The sequence below is a fragment of the Sarcophilus harrisii genome, chromosome 2 (assembly GCF_902635505.1).
Source record: "Sarcophilus harrisii chromosome 2, mSarHar1.11, whole genome shotgun sequence".
NCBI classification, from domain to species: domain Eukaryota; kingdom Metazoa; phylum Chordata; class Mammalia; order Dasyuromorphia; family Dasyuridae; genus Sarcophilus; species Sarcophilus harrisii.
The window spans coordinates 40,862,729-40,885,937 of record NC_045427.1 but is presented as its reverse complement, the minus strand read 5'-3'; the positions used below and the strand labels follow the sequence as shown (position 1 = coordinate 40,885,937).

General features: G+C 34.6%; 1 protein-coding gene across 2 annotated transcripts in view; it reads left to right on the top strand.

Annotated features, from left to right (window-relative positions):
• Positions 1-23,209, top strand: part of PHLPP2 (PH domain and leucine rich repeat protein phosphatase 2) — a 91,144-nt gene that overhangs the window by 1,935 nt on the left and 66,000 nt on the right. For both annotated transcript variants that reach the window (XM_031950017.1, XM_031950016.1), the window contains exon 2: positions 14,839-15,122. In XM_031950017.1, coding sequence (XP_031805877.1) covers positions 14,839-15,122 — 284 coding nt within the window. The remainder of the gene's footprint in view (positions 1-14,838; positions 15,123-23,209) is intronic.

The following is a 23,209-nucleotide window of genomic DNA, read 5'->3' as shown; positions in this document are numbered from 1 at the left end:
AGCCTCCGTTTATGTACAAAAATTATAGATGTGGTACATTTAATTTAGACGTTTCTCAGACCTTAATAGCACCTTTTCAAGTACATAGTAGAATATGAGCGGACCTGTGCTTTTAATACAATCCCTTGTAAAAGATGTAGAGCTTTTGTTGAAAAGAACGTTGGGGTTTAGTTGTTCTACAGTCAAGTCTACATTTAACAGTGTTGAGTCTGCAGAAAATACATGAGATTAAGGATTACTAAAATAATGTGTGTGTCACTATTGACTAGTTCTTCCTAATTTTAAATTTGAGTGGTGGAAAATTAATTTCATTATTTAAATATTCTGCATTCAGAATGTGTCAGTATGTGGGTTTCTTTTTTCATTAGGCATTAGATGTTGTGTAATATCTTTATTTAGCTTCTTATTTATTTATTTTTGGAGACCTGTGATGTCATTGGTTTCGCAGTGAGGATTTCCCTCTCCTATAACAATGCAGATTAGTTTCTCCCTGCAATTTAGTATTATTAAGGTGCTTGGAGCACTAACAGCTTAAAATTTCTTGCCTAGGATAACAGGCTCTTGTTTTTTGGATTTGAATACGGTTTTTCTTGATTCTGAGGTCAGTACTCTTAAGATGCCCTATTGATTGGAGTGTTCAGGGCTCTTCGGCTTTAATCTGAGCTTATCCTTCCTTTTTTTGCCTACGCTTTCAGTTAAAAATGTAAAACTGAAAAGTAAATATTAAATTGTAATTGGATGAAAAAATTTACTTTCTAGAAGTATCTTTAAATTCAGTTTGTATGCTTTTTTAGAAAGGTTGGTGATAGCCTTATTCTGTTCTAAAGATGAGCTATTTGGATAGTATCTTACTTTATGACAATGTCCCTCATATTTTTGTCAAAGAAGAGTGCTCCTAGGAGTGTGTGATAAAAGCCAAGAACCTCCCAAAGAAAATTTAATTGGCAGTCCAAGATTCTTAGAACATTTCAGGCAATAAAGCAACACCTGGAGCATGAAGCAGGCAGATTCAAGAAAGGAGGAAAGCATAGGGTAATTTATTAGTTAGCTCTTTTGAGTCTTATTGAAAACATGGTCACTGATACAAAAATTTAGATTATTTGATATCCAGTCTTTTTAGTATGGTTGTGAATCAGTTTAAGAGAATTGAGAATAACAGGAAAAAATAGAATTCAACACTTTACCTAATAGGGTTGAATTGACATGCATTGTATATTGAGGGAAGAAAATTTTTTTGTCTTTCGGATAAAGCATTACATAGATAATCAGTGCTGCATACATTAGATCTTATGTTCAAAATACTTAATACAATCACTTGTAGAAGATATTTCCTGCTTTCAGAGAGTTTATAATGTTAGGATTACTTCACATATTCAGTAGATCTATGATCTCATCATGGTTAGTATCACTAGTTCTGGTAGTAATCCATCCTTACTGTCACATGTAATTCCCCCATTTCTTTATCTAAATTTTCTATAGAAGATTTATCCCAAGTGGTAGAAACCATCTTCTGATACTCTTTAATATTTTGTGGATCCTAGGGTAACATCTCTGTCCATCTTTTATTCTATTCATGACTTATTCGTGTCATCTTTTTCTCATCTTAATCATTTTTTACAAGAAGGAAACCTGTATCAGGAATTTAGTTAGGGGGGTGGGTAGCATAGATGGTCACGAAGAGCAGAAAGGGAAAAAGGATTCCTTAGCACTGGAAAGGAACTAGCAATATTAACTGCTTAGTCTCTAAGGAATGTTAAGTTGGACTGTGTGATCTGTAAGTACAAAGTCATTAAGGGGCAGAGAAGAGGAAGAGTGGTATCCTGTATGAACACAGTTAATCTAAAAAAAACAATCTGGTGGTTTTAATGGACTACAACTTTAAATATGAGTTATCAATAGGCTCTGCCAGCCAAGAAAGCTGATCTAATCTTAAACTGTTTTAAGAAGGATAATTAAGTGTAGTTTTCTAGACTGGGGGAGGGTTGTCTTGTAAATATTCTGTTCTGATCAGACTACATCTGAAGTATTATATTCAATTTGGGAATTCTCCTGATAATTTAGGCCACAAAATGTCTAGAGAAGGGCTGGTAGCATGGTGAAGGGCCTTGAGTTCATGCTGCATAAAGATGACTTGAAGCTATTGGGGATGTTTAGCAGGGAGAAGAGAGGACTTGAAGGGACAGTGACACAACTCCGTTGAAGTATTTGGCTGTCATAAGAAAGATGAATAGGCTAGTTCTTTTTGTCTCCAGAGGTTAGAATTAGGAGCAATGATTAGATATTGAAACAGCCAAATTTGCTTGAAGTTGGGAAAGATATCTTAACCATTAGAGATTTTTTAACCAATCAGAATGAATGGTCACCCTCATAAGGATGGTATGTTACTCCTTTTCTGAAGTTCTGAAATTAAAATCTCTTTGGATACTTTTCAGATATGTTGTAGAAAGAATTTTCCTTAAGATTTGGGTTGGATTAAATGGATTCTGCTTCTTGAATAAATGTAAACTAATGATAATTTAAAAACCCTCAAAAAAAAGAAGAAAAATAGAGAATTTGAACAATGCTTAGACTTTTGTTGACTTTTTTAGAATTCTCGGAGCATCTTTTTTTATTTTATTTTATTTTATTTTTTCATTTAATAGCCTTTTATTTACAGGATATATACATGGGTAACTTTACAGGATTAACAATTGCCAAACCTCTTGTTCCAATTTTTCACCTCTTACCCCCCCCCCACCCCCTCCCCTAGATGGCAGGATGACCAGTAGATGTTAAATATATTAAAATATAACTTAGATACATAATAAGTATACATGACCAAAACATTATTTTGCTGTACAAAAAGAATCAGCCTCTGAATTATTGTACAATTAGCTTGTGAAGGAAATAAAAAATGCATGTGTGCATAAATATAGGGATTGGGAATTCAATGTAACGGTTTTTAGTCATCTCCCAGAGTTCTTTTTCTGGGCATAGCTAGTTCAGTTCATTACTGCTCCATTAGAAATGATTTGGTTGATCTCGTTGCTGAGGATGGCCTGATCCATCAGAACTGGTCATCATCTAGTATTGTTGTTGAAGTATATAATGATCTCCTGGTCCTGCTCATTTCACTCAGCATCAGTTCGTGTAAGTCTCTCCAGGCCTTTCTGAAATCATCCTGTTGGTCATTTCTTACAGAACAGTAATATTCCATAATATTCATATACCACAATTTATTCAGCCATTCTCCAACTGATGGACATCCATTCAGTTTCCAGTTTCTAGCCACTACAAAAAGGGCTGCCACAAACATTCGTGCACATACAGGTCCCTTTCCCTTCTTTATAATCTCTTTGGGATATAATCCCAGTAGTAACACTGCTGGATCAAAGGGTATGCACAGTTTGATAACTTTTTGAGCATAGTTCCAAACTACTCTCCAAAATGGTTGGATTCGTTCACAACTCCACCAACAATGCATCAATGTCCCAGTTTTCCCGCATCCCCTCCAACAATCATCATTATTTTTTCCTGTCATCTTAGCCAATCTGACAGGTGTGTAGTGGTATCTTAGAGTTGTCTTAATTTGCATTTCTCTGATTAATAATGACTTGGAGCATCTTTTCATATGACTAGAAATAGTTTCAATTTCTTCATCTGAGAATTGTCTGTTCATATCCTTTGACCATTTTTCAATTGGAGAATGGCTTGATTTTTTATAAATTAGAGTTAATTCTCTATATATTTTGGAAATGAGGCCTTTATCAGAACCTTTGACTGTAAAAATATTTTCCCAGTTTATTGCTTCCCTTCTAATCTTGTCTGCATTAGTTTTGTTTGTGCAAAAACTTTTCAGTTTGGTATAATCGAAATTTTCTATTTTGTGATCAGTAATGATCTCTAGTTCTGCTTTGGACATAAAGACCTTCCCCTTCCACAGGTCTGAGAGGTAAACTATCCTATGTTCCTCTAATTTATTAATAATTTCATTCTTTATGAGCATCTTTTTTTAAAACTTTTTGAAAAATATTCTAGGACAGTAGAAAATTGCAAAATCACAGACTTTGAGAGTTAGAAAGCATTTCAGTGGTCATTTAATGTATATTTAAAAGTAATCTCTACTGTAAACGAGAAAATATCTATAGAGTCCTTTGTATAGTGCCAAGCACAGAGTAAGGAAATGTTTAATAAAATGCTTATTCCCAGTTCTCTCCTGGACAGTGGGATCATTCAGCCTTTGTTTTCAGTTATCCATTACATCCAAAGGCAACTTACTTCATTTTTGGACAGCTTTAATTATTAAGTTTTTCCCCCCTTAAATCACTTCTAGCATAGTTGATATCCTGCTGTATATTCTAGTAGTGATCAAAACATGATTGATGTTAATTTCTTTGTGGAAGGAGAGGAAATGAAACATAATTTGAAATCACTTGAATTATAAGCAAAAGGGAGAAAGTTAAAAACCTGTATGTTAAATATTCAACTGTGGAACTTGGTTTTCTTAAATGCTCAGTATGTACAAGGCATAATTGTAGGCCCTGGAGATACGAGAAGACCCATCTCTCAAGAAACTTGTGCTGCAGAATTATAACATGTACCTACATAGAGATTCATTTATGCTTATCTAAAGGAAGTCAACAGTATTTTAAAGTATGTTCTCTTTCTACACACCCTTTATTTTTCTTTTACCTCCTGTTTTCTTAGATCTCATCTGCTGAGAAAACCAAAGGCCATGTCATTATGTGCTTTATCGTCCCTACTCCAAACCTCACATCCCCTATGCCTTAAAAAATATTTTGTTGATGCTTTTTTCTTCACTATCACTTCTCACTAATTCCTTCTGTCAATCTTCTGTTGTAACAAACACTGAAGTAGAACAGACCCACAAGGCCCCTGTGTGATGAAGGAAATAGTTTTCTTCATACTTAGTTTGCTGCCTTTCTTTTGAGAGGATTCCTATATCTCTTCACTCACCCTCCACTCTTTTTTTGTGAAGCTCTGAGGAAGATGTTCTTTTCATTGTCAAGGCCTGTAGGAGCTTGTCTTAGTGATCATCTCCCATTGTTTCTCAACTTTCTCTTGTTGTTTTGGTTGTTGTCATTTATTTCAACAGTAATTTTATTTATTTGAGTCTAAGTATTTGTGACCTTACTTGGGTTTTTCTTGCCAGAGCTCCTGGAAAGGTTTGCTATTTCCTTCTCCAGCTCATTTTACAGATGAGGAAACTGAGGCAGACTGGGTGAAGTGACTTGCCCAGTAGTACAAATAAAGATTCTGGCTATGTTGAAGAGAGAGACTTCCTCTTCATCAATCAATACCAGGTTAAGGGAGGAGAGATAAGAGTTGATGTCAAGAGTTACAGGAGATACAGGGTAGATGACCACAGAGTAGATGACAGGAGAAAGAGGAGCTCCCTATGAGTGACTTTTTTTTTTTTTATTTTAGCATCTGTTTTCATAATCAAGTTGGGATTCTCTGTCCAGAGGGTAAAGGGAGACATGGTATGGGAGGCTTGAGGTGCCAGGTATACTTCCACTGTTGTATGCACATGAAGTCATTTTCCTGAACCAAAATATGTACCTCACAGATCTCTTGATTTTCAGATCATTAGATTCAGCTCAGGGCTGTAGCTTATCAGGCTCATTATTGGATTTTGACTTTGTCGTATACTATTAACATACCCTCCTCATTCGCCTCATTCTGCACAGCTAAGTATCAAGGTGGATAGTGTGCCCGGCCTGGAGTCAGGGAGATTCCTCTTCCTGATTTAAAACCAGGAGTCAAAAACTTAGTATGACTCTGGGAAAGTCAGTTCACCCTGTTTGCCTCAGTTTATTCATCTTTAAAATGAGCGGGAGAAGAAAATGACCTCAGTCCAGTTTCTTTGTGGGTTGGACACACAAAATTGGACAGAAATGAAACAGCTGTCCCCCACTCCATTTGTTGGTTTGATGTGCATGTATCTTTGTCTTTATCCAAGCCATTGATAAAAATGTTTATTTAATGTAGTACTAATCATTATTTACTGGTGCACCTGATTGTAGACCTTCTGCCAATTTTCATTGAATTATTAATGAATTATCTTTCACTCTGGCTAAATAATCAGTTTTGAATTTTTTCATCTACCCTGTATTGCTATATGCTTCTACTAGAATAGCCTGGGTTTTATTTGACTGAATGTTTTGCTGAAATCTACCTGAACTATATAGCCATAGTATTAATTACTTTGAGCTTCAAGTTTAGTCAAAAAAATGGAAATAAGGAGTCTGCCATAATATATTCTTGATGAACATTGCTTCTTGATCGCATGCTAGTGATTACTTTAATAACAGTATATCATTTTCTTAAGAAGCAAAATCATGTTTCTCAGTTCTATTTTTCACATATTTTCAATATTTGCTCTTCATTAATCCTACAGTGCTTTTCCTGTTTTCACTGTCTTTAAAATTATCATATTAAGAAAAAATTATCATTGACAGTCATTCAGCTGAAATTGTTTGTGGATTTTTGTTTTGTTTTGTTTTTTCAAATCTAAGGCTGTGATTCACCAGGCCAAGTGATAATTGAGTATATCAAGGACAAGCTAAAGTGTTCTTACTTTCTCCTGATTTGTCTTGTGATCTTGCCTGATCACTCTCTTAACCATTTTTGTTAACCATTTCTGCTTTCCAGCAGAGAGGGCATTCTTCTTGGCAAAAGAAACAGAGACAAAAAGAAATTAAGCAGTTTTGCTTCCCTTCAGTTAAATTACTGGTTCATCTACTCAAAGGTGTCCTTTCCTTGTGCTGTTCTTCCCTTTCCCACTGTAACTAAAACAAACAAAAATACTAACCCCCTACCTAGCCTTTACTCATTTTTGACACTTATACAGAATTGTGCATTGCTTTTGGATTCATTGTCTCTTGCCTTCCCTTGCATTCATTTTTGGACAAATGCTTTCCAAATCAAAGTTGATAGATAAGTTATCTGTGTAGCTACATTGATGTTTTAAGACAATTCCCGTTTTTCTTTCTCATTGGATTTTTTTCCCTTTTAATATTTCAGGATTTCATTTTTGACTTTTCTTCTTCACCTAATTTATTTACCCTAAGGGATTTTAATCCATTGGACCCTACCTGCCTTCTTTTGAATCCCTTGACATTTGTTCTCTTAAAATCTAGGATGTGTGTTATTATGACCAACTTTCCTCTTCATAGTCACAAGCTCTGAGAGGGAATGGTCACTTTCCTTGATGGTTATCAACTAGTTTTTCCCTATTGGGAGAATTAGGGTGAGAATTAGATTTAGAATGGAATTTTTGATTGCTTCACTTTTGAAAGATAAAATTACTATTATGGCAGGAACAGAAAGTTCCAGTAGATGTCTAGATAATTGATGTCCATCACTAATTTTACATTAAAATTTTATTTTTTAAATTAACAGAAATATATTTTTTGTTCTTTCCCCATTGATTAAAAAAAATTTCTTACAACAAATAAATATGGTCAAGCAAAACAAATTCTTCCATCACTGGAAAGATATAATCATCTTTGTACCAGGCTTGGGATCTGTTTACCAAATCGTCTGTGTGATTTTTGGGTTTTTGTTTTGTTTTGTTTTGTTTTGTTTTTGGTCTGGATGGTCTTTGTTATACTTGGTTGACAAAAAAAAAGTCTTCATAAAAATATTTTCTTCTCTTTCCCTCTTCTGGTTTCTAGATTTCTTCACACAAGTATACATTCTTACTACTATTATACCCTCCCTCCACTTCACCTTTTTCTTATCTTACTACTTTTGAGGTAAGGCTTACTCATCCAGCACCACTGTTCTTATAGGCCTTATTCTACTGTACCTCAGTGATGCCTTCGAGGTCTATTTTGCCTTCTTGAATCAAGAGCTCTGGTATTATTTATTTATGCCTAAGATTTGGTCATTTTTGTATAGACATTTGGTTTTATTCCTTTCTTCATTCTTGGATTTTTGTGTTCTCTATGAACTTCTGGGTATCTTTATAGTAATTCTTCCTATATTGTAATTTCTCTAAAATATCTAGTTTGATGAATATACTTAAGCAGTTTTTTTTTTTTTTACTATCCTTTTTAAACATTCTCTCCTTTCTTCCCTTCCCAACCTTTCTTGAGATAAAAGGCATACTTCACTTTTCATTCCCTGAAGTTCCACTTTCACTATTTTTTTTTTCCTTTACATCATTGTGATTATTATATATACATATCCAACCATGCTGACTTAGTAGATGTTACTTTGGCATTTCATCTCATTCTGAACACATAAGCACTATATCCCCATACTCTTTTCTTTTTTCCTTGCTTGCAATAATTGCCACACATATTTCATATCTAACTTTTATAAAATTCAACTTAGTTTCTTACTGTCTTTATTTTTTGGTTAAATTTGCTAGTGTGATAAAGTGACACATTGAGGTTTCCTTCTTTCACATTTTCACTTGTTTTTGGTGCATATATATATATATATTTATATTTAGTGCCTGACTTCTTTTGGTATACATTGAGTTTCCATGTTAGTCTATTTTGGTTTTGTCTTTGTCTAAGACTTGATGGATACTTCAGATTTTTTTGAATTGTGCTGAAGTGTGATAAACTTTTCTCTTTCCTTATTCTAATTCTGAATTCTTATGTTTCAAGTATGTTTTTTGTAAATAATATGTTGTTGGATTTTATTTTCTAACCCAGACTGCTCTTCTCTTCTGTTTTATTAGTGAATTTATCCCATTCACATTCATGGTTAATGATGCTTAATTGTGTACTTTTTTCATCTTAGGTAGCTATACGTTTTCTACTCCTTCCTTTTACCCCCTTTACGAAAAAGAACGACCCTCAGCAGCAATGCTCACGGATGGTGGTGTCTGCTTTTCTCCCCTATACTCTTTCTTGATTTATCTTCCAAGATTTTTGAATTTTTTTGCTTGGCTAATTTTTCTCTTTCTGAATCTTCTTTTGCTCTTTTTTCCTGCTCTCCTTTCTCCTTGTTTTCTCCTGTTGCTTTGTTAATTTGAATGTATTACTACTTCAGAGTTGTGTGTATGCATGCATATTCTTTCTTTAACCAATTCATGTGAAAGTATAAAAATGAAGTTCAAGTGACAGCTGTTCCTATGTGTCCTCACAGGTCTGTTTATGTAATATTCCTATGTATTGGTTTATTTTATATCTAACAAACTGAAGCCATTGAACAGAAATGTTGCATCATTTGCAGAAATTTAGTTTGATTTTGCCAGATGGACAACACCTTGTTAGAGAGAGAACCATCAAGATGCTGTTTTGTTTTGTTGAATCAAATGCTTTTTAAATAATTGACAAACAGGATTTTGTATTCTCTACATCTTTAAGTCAGTTGCAGGACAAAAATAAGATCTGTACAGTATTGCTTATGAAACATGTTTGTTTACATCACAGATTTTTATGAAGGATGCTCATGAATGTAGGTGTAGATTCTGATCGTAGATTGTGTAGAGGTGGGAGAAAGACTTCATTGTTTTTTAATATTCTCTGTCATATTTTGGAGGATGGGCAGGTAATCCAAGTTTTTATTATTATTTTTTTAAATAAAGCCTCTCTCTTTTCTGTGTCATAAGCTTTTAATTCCTCAGTCCTCTGAAAATTTCATTTCACATCAGACCTCCTCTCTTTATACTTCATCTTTTTTCATCCTTTCTTCAGTACCATTCTTACTTTCTAGTGCATCTAGGGCTGTGGTGTTGAGAATCCAAATGTGATAGGAGACTGAACTATTATTAATACCGAAAAGACTTAAATATAAAAATGTTCAAAATATATAAAAAACTGTGTCAAATTTATAAGAATACAAGTCATTACACTAATTGATAAATGATCAAAGAATATGAACAATTTTCAAATGACGAAATTAAAGCCATCTATAATTATTTGAAAACATGCTCTAAATCACTATTGATTAGAGAAATGCACATTAAAACAACTCTGAGATACTATCTCATACCTCTTGGATTGGCTAAAATAACAGGAAAAGATTATGATAAATGTTGGAGATGTGGGAAAATTGGGACACTAATGCAATGTTGGTGGAGTTGTAAAATGATCCAACCATTTTGGAGAACAATCTGAGTTATGCTTAAAGTGCTATAAAACTATGGATATCCTTTGACCCAGTAGTGCTATTAATGGGTCTGTGTCCCAAGGAAATCATAAAGGAGGGGAAAAGACTCACATGTGCAAAAATGTTTGTAGTAGGAAAGAATTAAAAAATAGGTAGATGCCTATCAATTGGAAAATAACTGAACAAGTTGTGGTATATGGAGGTAATGGAATATTATTGTTCTATAAAAAATGATGAACAAAGTGATTTTAGAAAGGCCTGGAAAGATTTATGTAGAGGGCTGAAACTCTTGAGTGGTTGCACTGAGGTCTGTTCAAGCACTTAGGGCTAATTACTAATTGGACAATTCTCTATGGGCATATGCTTGGAAAATGGTCTTTCCCACTATCCTGTGCTGGTTCACTGATTGGTGTATACAGAGGATTGTAGGAGGGACTAGGGGGTGGAGTAAGACAAGCCAGAGTCACTTGTTTCGTTGGATGAGGAAGAAGGCAGTCGGGGAGATTCTGCTTCCATCCTGTTCACTTTTACCCCTAAAGACCAAGAATAAAGACTAAGGACTTTTGCTTATCCTGATTCTGGTTGATTCTGAGGTATCCTGGATGCTAGCACGGTAGCCACAGATTTATATGAACTGATGTTGAGTGAAACAAGCAGAACCAGGAATACATTGTATACAATAACAGCAAAGATGTGATGATCAACTATGAAAAACTTGGTTCTTCTCAATGATCCAACGCAGTCCCAATGGATTTTGGACAGGAAGTGCCATCTGCATCCAGATAAAGAACTAAGGCGACTGAATATAAATCAACACATGCTATGTTCACTTCTTTTTTCTGGTTTCTTTTTTTAATCTCTCCCATGGTTTTTCCCCTGTGCTCTGATTTTTCTTTCCCAACATGATTCATAAAACAATACGTGTTAAAAATAAATAAAAAAATAAAATAAATATAAAAATGTTTATAGATCTCCATTTCTGATCTCTTAAATCCTCTCAAGATGACTTGTCTTAGTTGTCTCTCACGAAGAGACAACTCCAGTTGTCTTAGTTGTCTTTCTGTAAAAGATTATCCACTTTTCTGTTTTGCGTAATACTGCTTAAGTTTCTGTCATCCTCTTTAAGATTTTATAGATGAGTTCTGTGATTGATTTGCACAATCACCATATCCTAAGGTAGTTAAAAATGTAAAATGGATAAAAGAACTAACAAAAGCTATTCTGCATTCATGGCATTCTATCTCCCTTTAGGTTGCTTGCTTACTTACAGGACTATAATATATCCTCTCCTTTATCTCTTTGTTTTTATATTATTTTTAATATTTTTGCTTTTTATATATTTTACTAAATTTATTTTATTTGAAGAAACAGAGTAAGAAAAAAAGAAAAACAGAAAAGAAATACAAAATAAAATAAAGGAAAATAAAAGAGAATGTTGTCTTGTGCCCAACAGAACATTTGGGAAGATTTAAAATATATAACAACAAATATCAGATCAAGAAAATATAAATATTAGTAGAAGAAATTATATTCATGAGTGTCCATCTTGTCTTTACTTCCTAGTAAATTGTTCTTTGATTCTCTGCTGTACACCTTATTTACTTTATTCTTTTTTCACCCTTTTCAGCGCTCCCCCCCCCCCAAACTCCCAAGAAAGCTACATTTAAGAATATATATTCATGTATACATCTGTAGATATATACATATATACATACCCACACACATCCCACATACACCCCATATATACTCCACATAACACATGTCTTTCTGTCTCTGCTGGCTTTTCAATTAAATTCTGCTCCATAACCTGGCTTACTATTATTTAACCTCCCACCATCCAAGGATTGCTCCCTTGTCTTCTTCCCTCACCCTTTGCTTCCCCCTGTGTCCATCCTTCTGTCCTTATTTCTTCATAGATTTTGGAAGGTGCCATACCTTGTATATATGTAGTGTTGCCTATTGAACCCATTCCTGATGTGAGTATTTCTGAATTTGGCAATACTATTCCTGTGTGTTTTCCACAAAGGATCTCTTTGAGGTGATGAAGGGTGGATATTTTCTATTTCCCCTTTCCCCTAATGTTCTATCACTCCAGGACAATCTTCTTGGATTATTTCCTGCATTTCACAGTCTGTTCTATTTTCTAATTCTTTATAATCTGTTTTGTTATTTCTTGGTCTCATAGTTCCCCTTGCCCAATTCTAATTTTTGAAGAATTATTTTCATCTTTGAAACGCTCTACTTCTTTTTCTAGTTGCTTAACTTCTTTTCATAAGCTTGTTATTTTTCTTAGAAGGTTTATTTTACTTTATTTTTTCCTCAGTGTATCTTATTTTTGAATTCTTTTAAAAAATTCTATAAATTCTTTCTGAGCAGGGGAGCCATTTCACGGTATTCTTTGGAGTAGAAGCTTTTTTTTTTTTTAAGTGTCCTTTCCTGAAGATGAACTCCAGTCTTCCCTGTTCCCATAATATATTTCAATGGTGGGATTCTTTCTTTACCAATTTTTAAAAAATAAGAGATGTTAGTTAGCGTAAGCCCTTCTAATCTTGGAACAGGGGGATGGTATCTGTAGCTTCACTTCAGCTTTCCCCTCTGATTTGGAACCCCAAACCAAGAGCTCCCTCCTGCAGCAAGTGCCCGAAGCTTGCAGCAGCATCCCTGCCCCCCCTCCCCACTCTGGGGTATGCTGGCTCCTTCTCACCCAGGGTTATGAATCTGTAGCATAGCTAGACCTGGGGGGTTCCTCCTGTCTTCCCAGACTCCAACTCCAACTCCACAGTTTGGGAGGTGAAAGTCTCGGTTGTTTGTGCTGAGGCTCTAATCACACCCAACTGGTCCTAGGGGTCTCTACATGTTTCTGTGGGGCTAGCCAGGAGGTGTTGGAACTTCAGACAGGTTAATCCCCAGCCCAGGCTCTTCAGATCTTGGTGGGTGTGTCTGGAAGACCCCCCCTCCCTTCTACCCCTAGTCATCTTGATTTTTTACCAGTCTGTGTTTGCCCTGAGGAGCAAATTTGTTCTATTTGTGAGGGAAATCGGGAGAACTTGGAATTTACCAACCAATTTTGCCATCCTCTCAGAATCCTCCTCCCCTCTCCCTTATCTCATAAATCTCAGATTCTTCTCAACTCAGTTTATATATCACTTTCTATAGTCAGGCCATTTCTAATTCTTCCCTTTTTGCCCCATCCCCAATTATAACACTTGTATTTATATTTTGCATTAACTTAAAATATTTTGTATTATTTTCCCCCAATAGATTGTAAGCATAGAGGAAATAGGGACTATTGAGTTTTTGCTGTATCTCCAGTATAACATGAAATAGGTACTTAACTGCTTGTTTATTGGTAGATCAGGTCATATTTGCCTTAATTGCTCACCTTTTCTTCTCATTTTAGTATTTTTCTTTTAAACTTTGGATTGATTTTTGTTTTAATAAGTGGGCTGTGCACAAAGAGCTAACTTGGATTTTACTGCCCAGTGATAATAAATCTTTTTCCTGCCTGTTAGAATTAAGTTTCATTCTTTATGATGTCATTTGGTACTCACTCTGTTCAGCATCTCTGGTCACCCTAAAGAAAATACAGTTATAGAGACCTGAAGTTCTACATACAATATATCTTTGTTCTGAATCATTTTCTGACTTGTTTTTTCACCTTCCTTTCCTATTCACAGTATGTTGATTTAATTTGGAGGGTCTTATCAGTTTCTTTTGGAAAACTTTTTAGGTAGGAAGACCTCAGGCTCAGATACTTACTAGCTGTGTGAGTCTGGATAAATCAGTTAACTTCTGTTTGCCTGAATTTCTTCACCTGTGAAATGAGTTTGATTAAGAATAGTAATTACTTCTAGTAACCCTGAGAGGGTTACATTATAGGTCAAATGAGATATTTGTAAAGAGCTTAACATAGTGCCTGGTATATAGTAGGTATTTACTAAATGCTTATTTCCTTTTGGTCCTTGTCAAATAGAAGTTGATGCTTAAGCAGCAATTATTTTCATTTTGTTCTCCTTGCTAATGTTATCCTAAGCAATGCAATATTAGATGACAAACCATTCGGTGAAATGTTTTATTATTGCCATTTGGATGCATGATAAACCCAACCTTATCAGCTCTTTTATTTGCCTCTTCAAGTAGCATCTGTGAAACATCATTGCAAATAGCTGCAACTTCTTTTTGTTGTTGTGTTTAATTTAGAATAAGAATGTCAAGATTGATACGATTCATTTCCTCTTATAGTATATTTATTCCGTGGAGAATCAGTTGGATTTTCTTCCTGTGTAAGCTGAGGCAGGAACTGCATAAATCAAGTAACAGGGATGTACTAAATCTTTAGAAATATATGACATTGGACTCCTGCTATTAATAGTTCTGGCAGTGAGGGAATAGCAAGACTATGTAGGTAACTTTTCAATTTATTTGTGATGACATGTAGACCTTACGTGATTAGTAATAAATACTTCTAAGTGTAGCTTTTATTTTTAGTAGATCTGGAGTTCCATGTCTTTGCATTAGAGTGAAAAGTATTCTTTTTAGAGCCTTATGGGCTTAAGGAGAATACAAAGAGGAGGTTATTGGTTGTGATGTGATATTGCCTCTAACAAGGTAGTATAAGAGTAGATTGAGGAGGAAGATAAAGGCATCGAACAGGTAGTAAGGATAATGTGATCATGCTGCTGGTGACTTATCTAAATAGCCAAATTTCATTTGCTTGAAAGGTTGCCTATCCTAGCTAATAATTGTTCTTTTTGTACCCCTCAGAGAAACATGAAGCGCAGTGGAAGCAGACACTGTTTGCACAGGAGAAGTAGATTCAGCTCCCGTGAGAGAGACTGGCTGAAAGAGGATGTGAAGAGAGGATGTGTCTACCTCTATGGAGCAGAAACAGCTACGGCCACTACCATTGCTTCTGTGGCCAGCACTGTTACCTCTTCCTCTTCTGATTTGCGCCTGGTCCTTTGCACAGTAGAGACACCAGCATCCGAGATATGTGCTGGAGAGGGAAAGGAAAGCCTTTATTTACAGCTCCATGGAGACCTTGTCAGGTAGGTTTGGAGTTACATCCTATTTTCTTAGGGAATATATAAATAAAGGCATACTACCTGAAAGTAGATCATATGGAGCGGAGACTTTAATTATGCTGGAATTGATGTGATTGTGGACTGATTTGACTAAATACAGACTTTGGTTTTGGAATGCTTAACAGATTGAAATGTGAAGATCTAAATTGTGGAATGTTTGGTATAAAAATTTGTATAGTTATTTCAGTTTGTTTATAACTGATATTTATTGAATCTACCCCAAGAAGGAAAAAAATTTAGTATCTTGTAATATCACCTACATTTCCTGATGTATTCCTTCTCCTCTCAAAGCACCATTCTCAATAACAAAGATAACAAAGGGGGAAAAAAAATCTGGTCCAGCAAAACTAACACATGGCAAAATTGGATGGTATATGTAGTTGTTCCCCATCTCTGGAAAGATGGGCAGGTAGCCTCTTGTATATTCCCTTTGAAGCAAAGTTTGCTTATCTCAGTCTTACAACATTCACTTTCATTTGTTCTGGTGTTTTTTCCCCTTTTACATTGTGCCAGAATTATTGTGTACATGTTCATTTTTCATCAATTGCTATTCAGTCTGGGAAAGAATCTTTTGATAGATCCATGTTTTACACTTCATATTAACTATGTGGTAAGATTTGTAGATTATTAGAGGTGACATTTTGCCAGTGAAGAAACTCGGGTCCAAAGATTTTAACCTGATTTGTGAATAGCTGCACTGAGAATTAGCGCTTTCTAATACTGTCAAATTTTGTTTATGCTATAGTCTATGAGATGGTACTCCCCTCATCCTGTCCCTGTGAGACAGAGAAATAGTTGACTTGTCCGAGATTACAGCTAGGAAATGGAATTTTACCTCTGATTCAGTTTAGTATTCTTTCAGTTAAAATGAGTGACTCACAAGATCATTAGCCTTTTTTTAAAATTTTTTTCAGATTAACACTAATCATTCTGAGCTTGAGTCGAGTTTATATTTATTTAGATAGTTTGGACTATAAGAGAGCATATCTCAATTTATACTTTAATTGATTTCCTAAAAAGGCATGTGAATAATTTTTTCCCTACCTTTCTAGTTTTATAATCCTCCTGAACACTTTCACCACCACCCGTCTCACACCTTTCTATTCAGTCTTCTTATGCCTTATTTCTTACCACATATTCTTGGATCTAGTGACTTTGGTCTTCTAGCTATTCTTCAAACCTGACATTTCATCTCACAGCCTTGATATTTTCACTGGCCTTTTGCCTGGAACTCTCTTTCCTTGTCTCTGCTTCCTGACTTCCCTGACTTTTTTTCAGATCTCAGCTAAAGTCCTACTTTCTTATGTAAGAAACCTTTCCCATTCCCCCTTGATCTTAGTGCTTTCACTCTGTTGATTTTCTCCAGCATATCTTGCTTATACATAGTTGTTTGCATGTTGTGTCTACTAGGCTGAGCTCCTTGAGAGCTGGGACTGGTTTTTACTTTTCTTTGTATTACCAGTGCTTAACTTGGAGTCCATAACACAGTAAGTACTTAATATTTAAGTTGACTATAACTAATTTGAATGATAGTTACTATAATGTAATTTCAAAGATTAATTCTCTTGATATCTTGAGTTTTAGTATTTTCCTTTCCCCAGCTTCTTTGTGAAGTATATAATGTACATCACTTTCCTTGATTGTGCTCCAGTTTCAGATGTTGTTGACCAGTCCCTCTTCCTATATATTTTCCTTTTCTGGGTTACCTTATGCCACCTTTCTGCTCTCAGTATTCTTCTCTGCTTCTTGGATATTTTAACAGCTAATGGGATTCAAGTGTTTTCACTATATAAATGACCTCCAAATCAATACTTCTAATTGTAATTTCTCTCCTGAACTCAAGTCACATTATAAACTGCTTGCTGGATATCTTTTCTTAGATGCTTGAAAGGCACCTCATATACAGATACTTTATATTTAAAATAGAATTCATTAACTTAAAAAAAAATTTTTTTATTATAGCTTTTTATTTACAAGTTATATGCATGGGTAATTTTACAGCATTGACAACTGCCAAACCTTTTGTTCCAGTTTTTCCCCTCCTTCCCCCTATCCCCTCCCCCAATGGCAGGTTGACCAATACATGTTAAGTATGTTAAAGCATATATGTCCTAACAGTTATTTTGCTGTACAAAAAGAATCAGAGTTTGAAATAGTGTACTATTAGCCTGTGAAGGAAATAAACTAGAGACAGGACAAAAATAGAGAGATTGGGAATTCTATGTAATGGTTCCTAGTCATCTCCCAGAGTTCTTTTGCTGGATGTAGTTGGTTCAGTTCATTACTGCTCTATTGGAACTGATTTGGTTCATCTCATTACTGAAGATGGCCACGTCCATCAGAATTGATCATCATATAGTATTGTTGTTGAAGTATATAATAATCTTCTGGTCCTGCTCATTTCACTCAGCACATTAACTCTTTTACATTGCCTAATTCTACCAGTTTCTCTCCTTACTTGAATGTACAGCCATTTTTCCAGACATTCAGGTTCATGGTTTTGGAGTTATCCATTACTCTACACTCTCTCTTATCCCTTCAATGACCAACCATTTGCGAGATCTTATCCATTCAACCTCTACAAAATTTTTCACTTACCCTTTCCCCTCAAACAGCCCATTATGGCCTTAGCTCTGACCATCATCGCTTCTGTCTGCACAGTGATTAATCTTCCTCATTAATCTTCCTGCTTCCAGTTTCTCTCTTTTAAATCTATTTTCTAGACAGCTATTAGATCTTCATGTTGATTAAACTTTATTGAGTTATTTACTTGTCCAGAAATCTTCCTTGCTTCCCTTTTGCCTTTTGAATAAAATATAAATTCCTTAGCTTGTTATTGAAAGCTTTCCACAGTCGAGCCTTCCACCTACAATGTACAGTCTAATACATTCTAGTCCTCATTTTTACTATATTAGCTCAACCTACCCATGAGTAATTGATATTTTCCCAGTTTCTTAGATCTGATTTCATTTGTGTGAAAAGTGTTTTTTAATTGTGTTCATATAGTTCCTAGGTTTGTCTTGGCTGATAGACTCCCAAATATTTTATGTTGTATACAGTTTTTTTTTTAAATGGAATTTATCTTTATTTCTTGATGGTAGGCTTTGTTGGCAAATATATAGAATTGCTGATGATTTATATGGTCTTATTTTATATCTCATGACTTTGCTAAAGTTAATTATTTCAAATAGTGATTTTCAGTTGATTGTCTAACATTCCCTAAGTACATCATTGTGTCTTAAAAGAGCGATAGTTTTGTTTCCTTATTACCTATTCTAATTCTTTCAATTTCCTTTTCTTATTGCTAAAGCTAATATTTCTAGTATAATATTAAAAAATAGAGATAATAACAGGCATCCTTGATTTATCTCTGATTGTATTGGGAAGGCTGCTAACTTATCCCCATTAGAAATAATACCTGCTGATGGTTTAAGATGGATACTGCTTATCATTTTAAGAGAAGCTCCATTAATTCTTATGCCCTCTATCTAGCATTTTTATTAGAATGGGTGCTGTATTTTGTCAAAAGCTATTCTGCATCTGCTTAGATGCAGATTTAGATCAGATTATCATCTGATTTCTGTTTATTACTGAAATGATATAGTCAGTGTGCTGATAGTTTTCCTAATTTAGAACCAACCTTGCTCAAATTCCTGGTATAAATCCTACCTGGTCACAATGTATTATCTGGTAATAAATTGCTGTAATCTCTTTGATAACATTTTATTTTGAAATTTGACATCAGTGGTCATTAAGGAAATTGATTCATAATTATCTTTATCATTTTTTTTAACTCTTCCTGATTTAGGTGTCACCACCATACAAAAAGATAGCCTTTGCTTATTTTCCCAAAATTTCCCAATTTCCAAAATTGGAATTAATTTTTCTTTAAAAGTTTGGAAGAATTCACTTGTCTTGCGATCCTGGGATTTGGTCCTGGGATTTTTTTCTTTTTGCAATTTTCATTGACGGCTTCTTCAATTTCTTTTCTTAAAATGGGGTTAACTAAGTATTCTGTTTCCTCTAATGTTAATTTGGGAAATTTGTATTTTGTAAATATTCATTTATTTTATTTAGATTGTCAGATATATTGGCATACAGTTAGACAAAATGTGAAATATTGCTTTAATTTCCTTTTCATTGGTGGTGAATTTACCCTTTTCTCTATTTTCTCTCTTTTTTAAAATCAAATTAACTAAAAGTTTATTAGGTTTTTTTTTTATAAGACCACTTTATTAGTTTTATTTATCATTTCTTACTTCCTGAAACCATTTATCTATATTTCTTTGTTTGTTTGTTTTTGATTTTGTTTCATAGTTCAATAGTTTTCTTATTTTCAATTTTAAAAATCTCCTTTGATTTTCGGGATTTCTAATTTGGTGTTTAATTGGGAATTTTTAATTTGTTCTTTTCCTAGCTTTTTTAGTTTAATGCCCAATTCATTGATTTGTTCTTTTTCTATTTTATTGATATAAACATTTTGAGATATAAAATTTCCCCAAACTACTGCTTTGGTTGCATTCTATAAATTTGGGTAGATTGTCTCATTATTATTATTCTCTTTGATGAAATTATTATTTTTATGATTTGTTGTTTGACCCACCAGTGTATTCTTTAGGATTGTTTAGTTTCCGATTAATTTTTTATCTGTCTTTCCATGAGTCTTTATTATTAAATGTAATTTTTATTGCATGATAATCTGAAAAGGATATATTTAATATTTCTGCCTTTCTGTATTTGACTGTGAAGTTTTTATGCCTTAATATATGGCCTAATATGTCTTAACACATAATATATAGGTGCCATGTACTGCTAAGAAAAAAAAAATTCCTTCCTATCATCATTCAATTTTTTCTCACAAGTCTATCTGTAGAAAGCCACAGTCAGTGGGGGAACTCTGAAGAGGTATAAGACTCTTCAGCCCAGAGGGAATCCGCTAACAATGTCTGGTTTGGCTCCCCATCTCTCCTATTGTCTCTCAGCCTTCCTGAGAAGTCAGGGAGAGGTGACAACCTGTGTTGTGATCGAAGCGGAGTGATACCAGGTGGAAGAATGCAAACTATGTACAATAGCAAGTTGTTTATGTGGTCCCACGTGTGCAGTATATACTTAGCGCATACCCAGTGTTGTTTTGGTTACATAAGGATATTAGGGTATAAAAAGGGGAAAGAACTGGGAACAAATGGACTCCATATTTCCACCATCCTCAGGAGTCTCATCTCATCACTTCTCCACTAAAACAGTATATTTTAACCATCCCAGTGTGGAGGCTGTAGAAAACATGATATGTTTTATCACCCAACTTGGGGACTCTAGAAAGCAGGACACAATATTTTAATCATTCCAGCGTGGGGGCTCTAGAAAGCACAGTACATTTTGTCACCCCAACTTGGGGGTTCTAGAAAGCAGGACATAACATCTATCATATTTAACTTTTCTAAAATTCTTTTCATCTCCTTAACTTGTTTATTTTGTTCTTGGATTTATCTAGTTCTGAGAAGGGAAGGTTGAGGTCTTCTACTAATATAGTTTTATTGTCTTATTTCCTCCTATAACTTGTTTAACTTATGATTTAGAAATTTGGATGCTATACCACTTAATGCAGTGTGTTTACTATTGATATTACTTCATTGTTTATTGTACCTTTTAGCAAGATGTACTTTTCTTCCTTGTTTTCTTTTAATTAGATCTTTGTTTTTGTTTTGTTTGAGATAATTGCTGCCCCTGCTTTTGATTTTTCTTTTAACTTCAGAATAATTTATTCTGCTCTGTCCTTTTATCTTTACTCTGTGTATGTCTCTTTGCTTTGGATGGGTTTCTGGTAAATAACATATTGTTGGATTCTAGTTTTTAATCTACTTTGCTATCAACTTCTATTTTATGAGAGAGTTCATCCTATTCATCTTGACAGTTGTGGCTACTGTGTGTTTGCTTCCATCTTATTTTTATCCTGTGTATACTTTTATCTGCATCTCCTTTCACCCTGGCCCTTTTCACCATCTCCTTCAATCTGCCCTCCCTTCTATCAGCCCCTCTGTTCCTTTTTCTTTTCCCTTTTCTCTCCTATTTTTTCTATAGTTATATATACCTAATTGTGTGTGTATGTTATTCTTTGAACCAAATCCAGTGAGAGTAAAGTACAAACAATCCTTGGTCCCCCTCTCTTCCTTCTATTGTCTTTCAGGTCTTTCACACCTCTTTATGTGATATAATTTACTTTATTATATCTCCCCCTTCCCTCTTCTCCTAGTATAATCCCTTTTTTTTAATCTTTAAATTTTTATTTCAACATACCAAAATCAACTTAACACCTACACCTTCTATGTAAGCACTCTTTCAAACTGATATAGTTTGAAATACACAGAGATATAGTTCTTAAGAGTTACAATTATCATCTTCCCGTGTAGGGATGTAGACAGTTTAACCTTATTAAATATTTAGCATGTTTTTTCCTTTTCTGTTTACCTTTTTATGCTTTTTTTGAGTTTTGTGTTGAAAGACTTTTCTGTCAAGAAAGTTTGAAAGCTCCCCTTCTGAGAGGGACCTGTATGTGCCAAAATGTTTGTGGCAGCCCTGTTTGTAGTGGTTAGAAACTGGAAAATGAATGGATGCCCATCAATTGGAGAATGGTTGGGTAAATTGTGGCATATGAATGTTATGAATATTATTGTTCTGTAAGAAATGACTAGCAGGATGAATACAGAGAGGCTTGGAGAGACTTACATGAACTGATGCTAAGTGAAATGAGCAGAACCAGGAGATCATTATATACTTCAATAATGATACTGTATGAAGATGTATTCTGATGGAAGTGAATTTCTTTGACAAAGAGACCTAATTCAGTTTCAATTGATCAATGATGGACAGAAGCAGCTTCACCCAAAGAAAGAACACTGGGGAATGAATGTAAACTGTTTGCATTTTTGTTTTTCTTCCCGGGTTATTTTTACCTTCTGAATCCAATTCTCCCTGTGCAACAAGAGAACTGTTCGGTTCTGCACACATATATTGTATTTAGGATCTACTGCGACATATTCAACATATATAGGACTGCTTGCCATCTAGAGGAGGGGGTGGAGGGAGAGAGGGGAAAAATCGGAACAGAAGTGAGTGCGAGGGATAAGGTTTTTTTTTTTTTTTTTAATTTAATAGCCTTTTATTTACAGGATATATGCATGGGTAACTTTACAGCATTAACAATTGCCAAACCTCTTGTTCCAATTTTTCACCTCTTACTCCCCCCACCCCCTCCCCCAGATGGCAGGATGACCAGTAGATGTTAAATATATTAAAATATAAATTAGATACACAATAAGTATACATGACCAAACCATTATTTTGCTATACAAAAAGAATCAGACTCTGAAATATTGTACAATTAGCTTGCGAAGGAAATAAAAAATGCAGGTGGGCATAAATATAGGGATTGGGAGTTCAATGTAATGGTTTTTAGTCATCTCCCAGAGTTCTTTCTCTGGGTGTAGCTGGTTCAGTTCATTACTGCTCTATTGGAAATGATTTGGTTGATCTCCTTGCTGAGGATGGCCAGGTCCAACAGAACTGGTCATCATATAGTATTGTTGTTGAAGTATATAATGATCTCCTGGTCCTGCTTATTTCACTCAGCAAGGGGATAATGTTGTAAAAAAAATACCCAGGCATGGGTTCTGTCAATAAAAAGTTATTATAATAAATAAAAATAATAATAAAAAAAATTTTTTAAAAAAAGAAAGCTCCCCTTCTGTGAGAAAAGACCTTTCTTATAGGTTATCATGGGGTAGAAAATTGTTACACCCCATCTTTTTCTGGATTGTGTTGCTCTAGAATTCATTTAGAGACTTGATTTAATATTATTTCAAGTGAAACTGGGGAGAGCTCAGGCAACTTCTTGGTTTTTCTCTACCATCTTGGCTCCCAAGAATTTAAGAGAATAAAAATTTTAATTAACTTAACCAATTGAAAATATCTGTCATATTCTGTGTAACACAAGCAAGATCCTTATTTCACAAACTAATAGGGGACATGCGATGTTTTTTGTATTTATCTTTGGT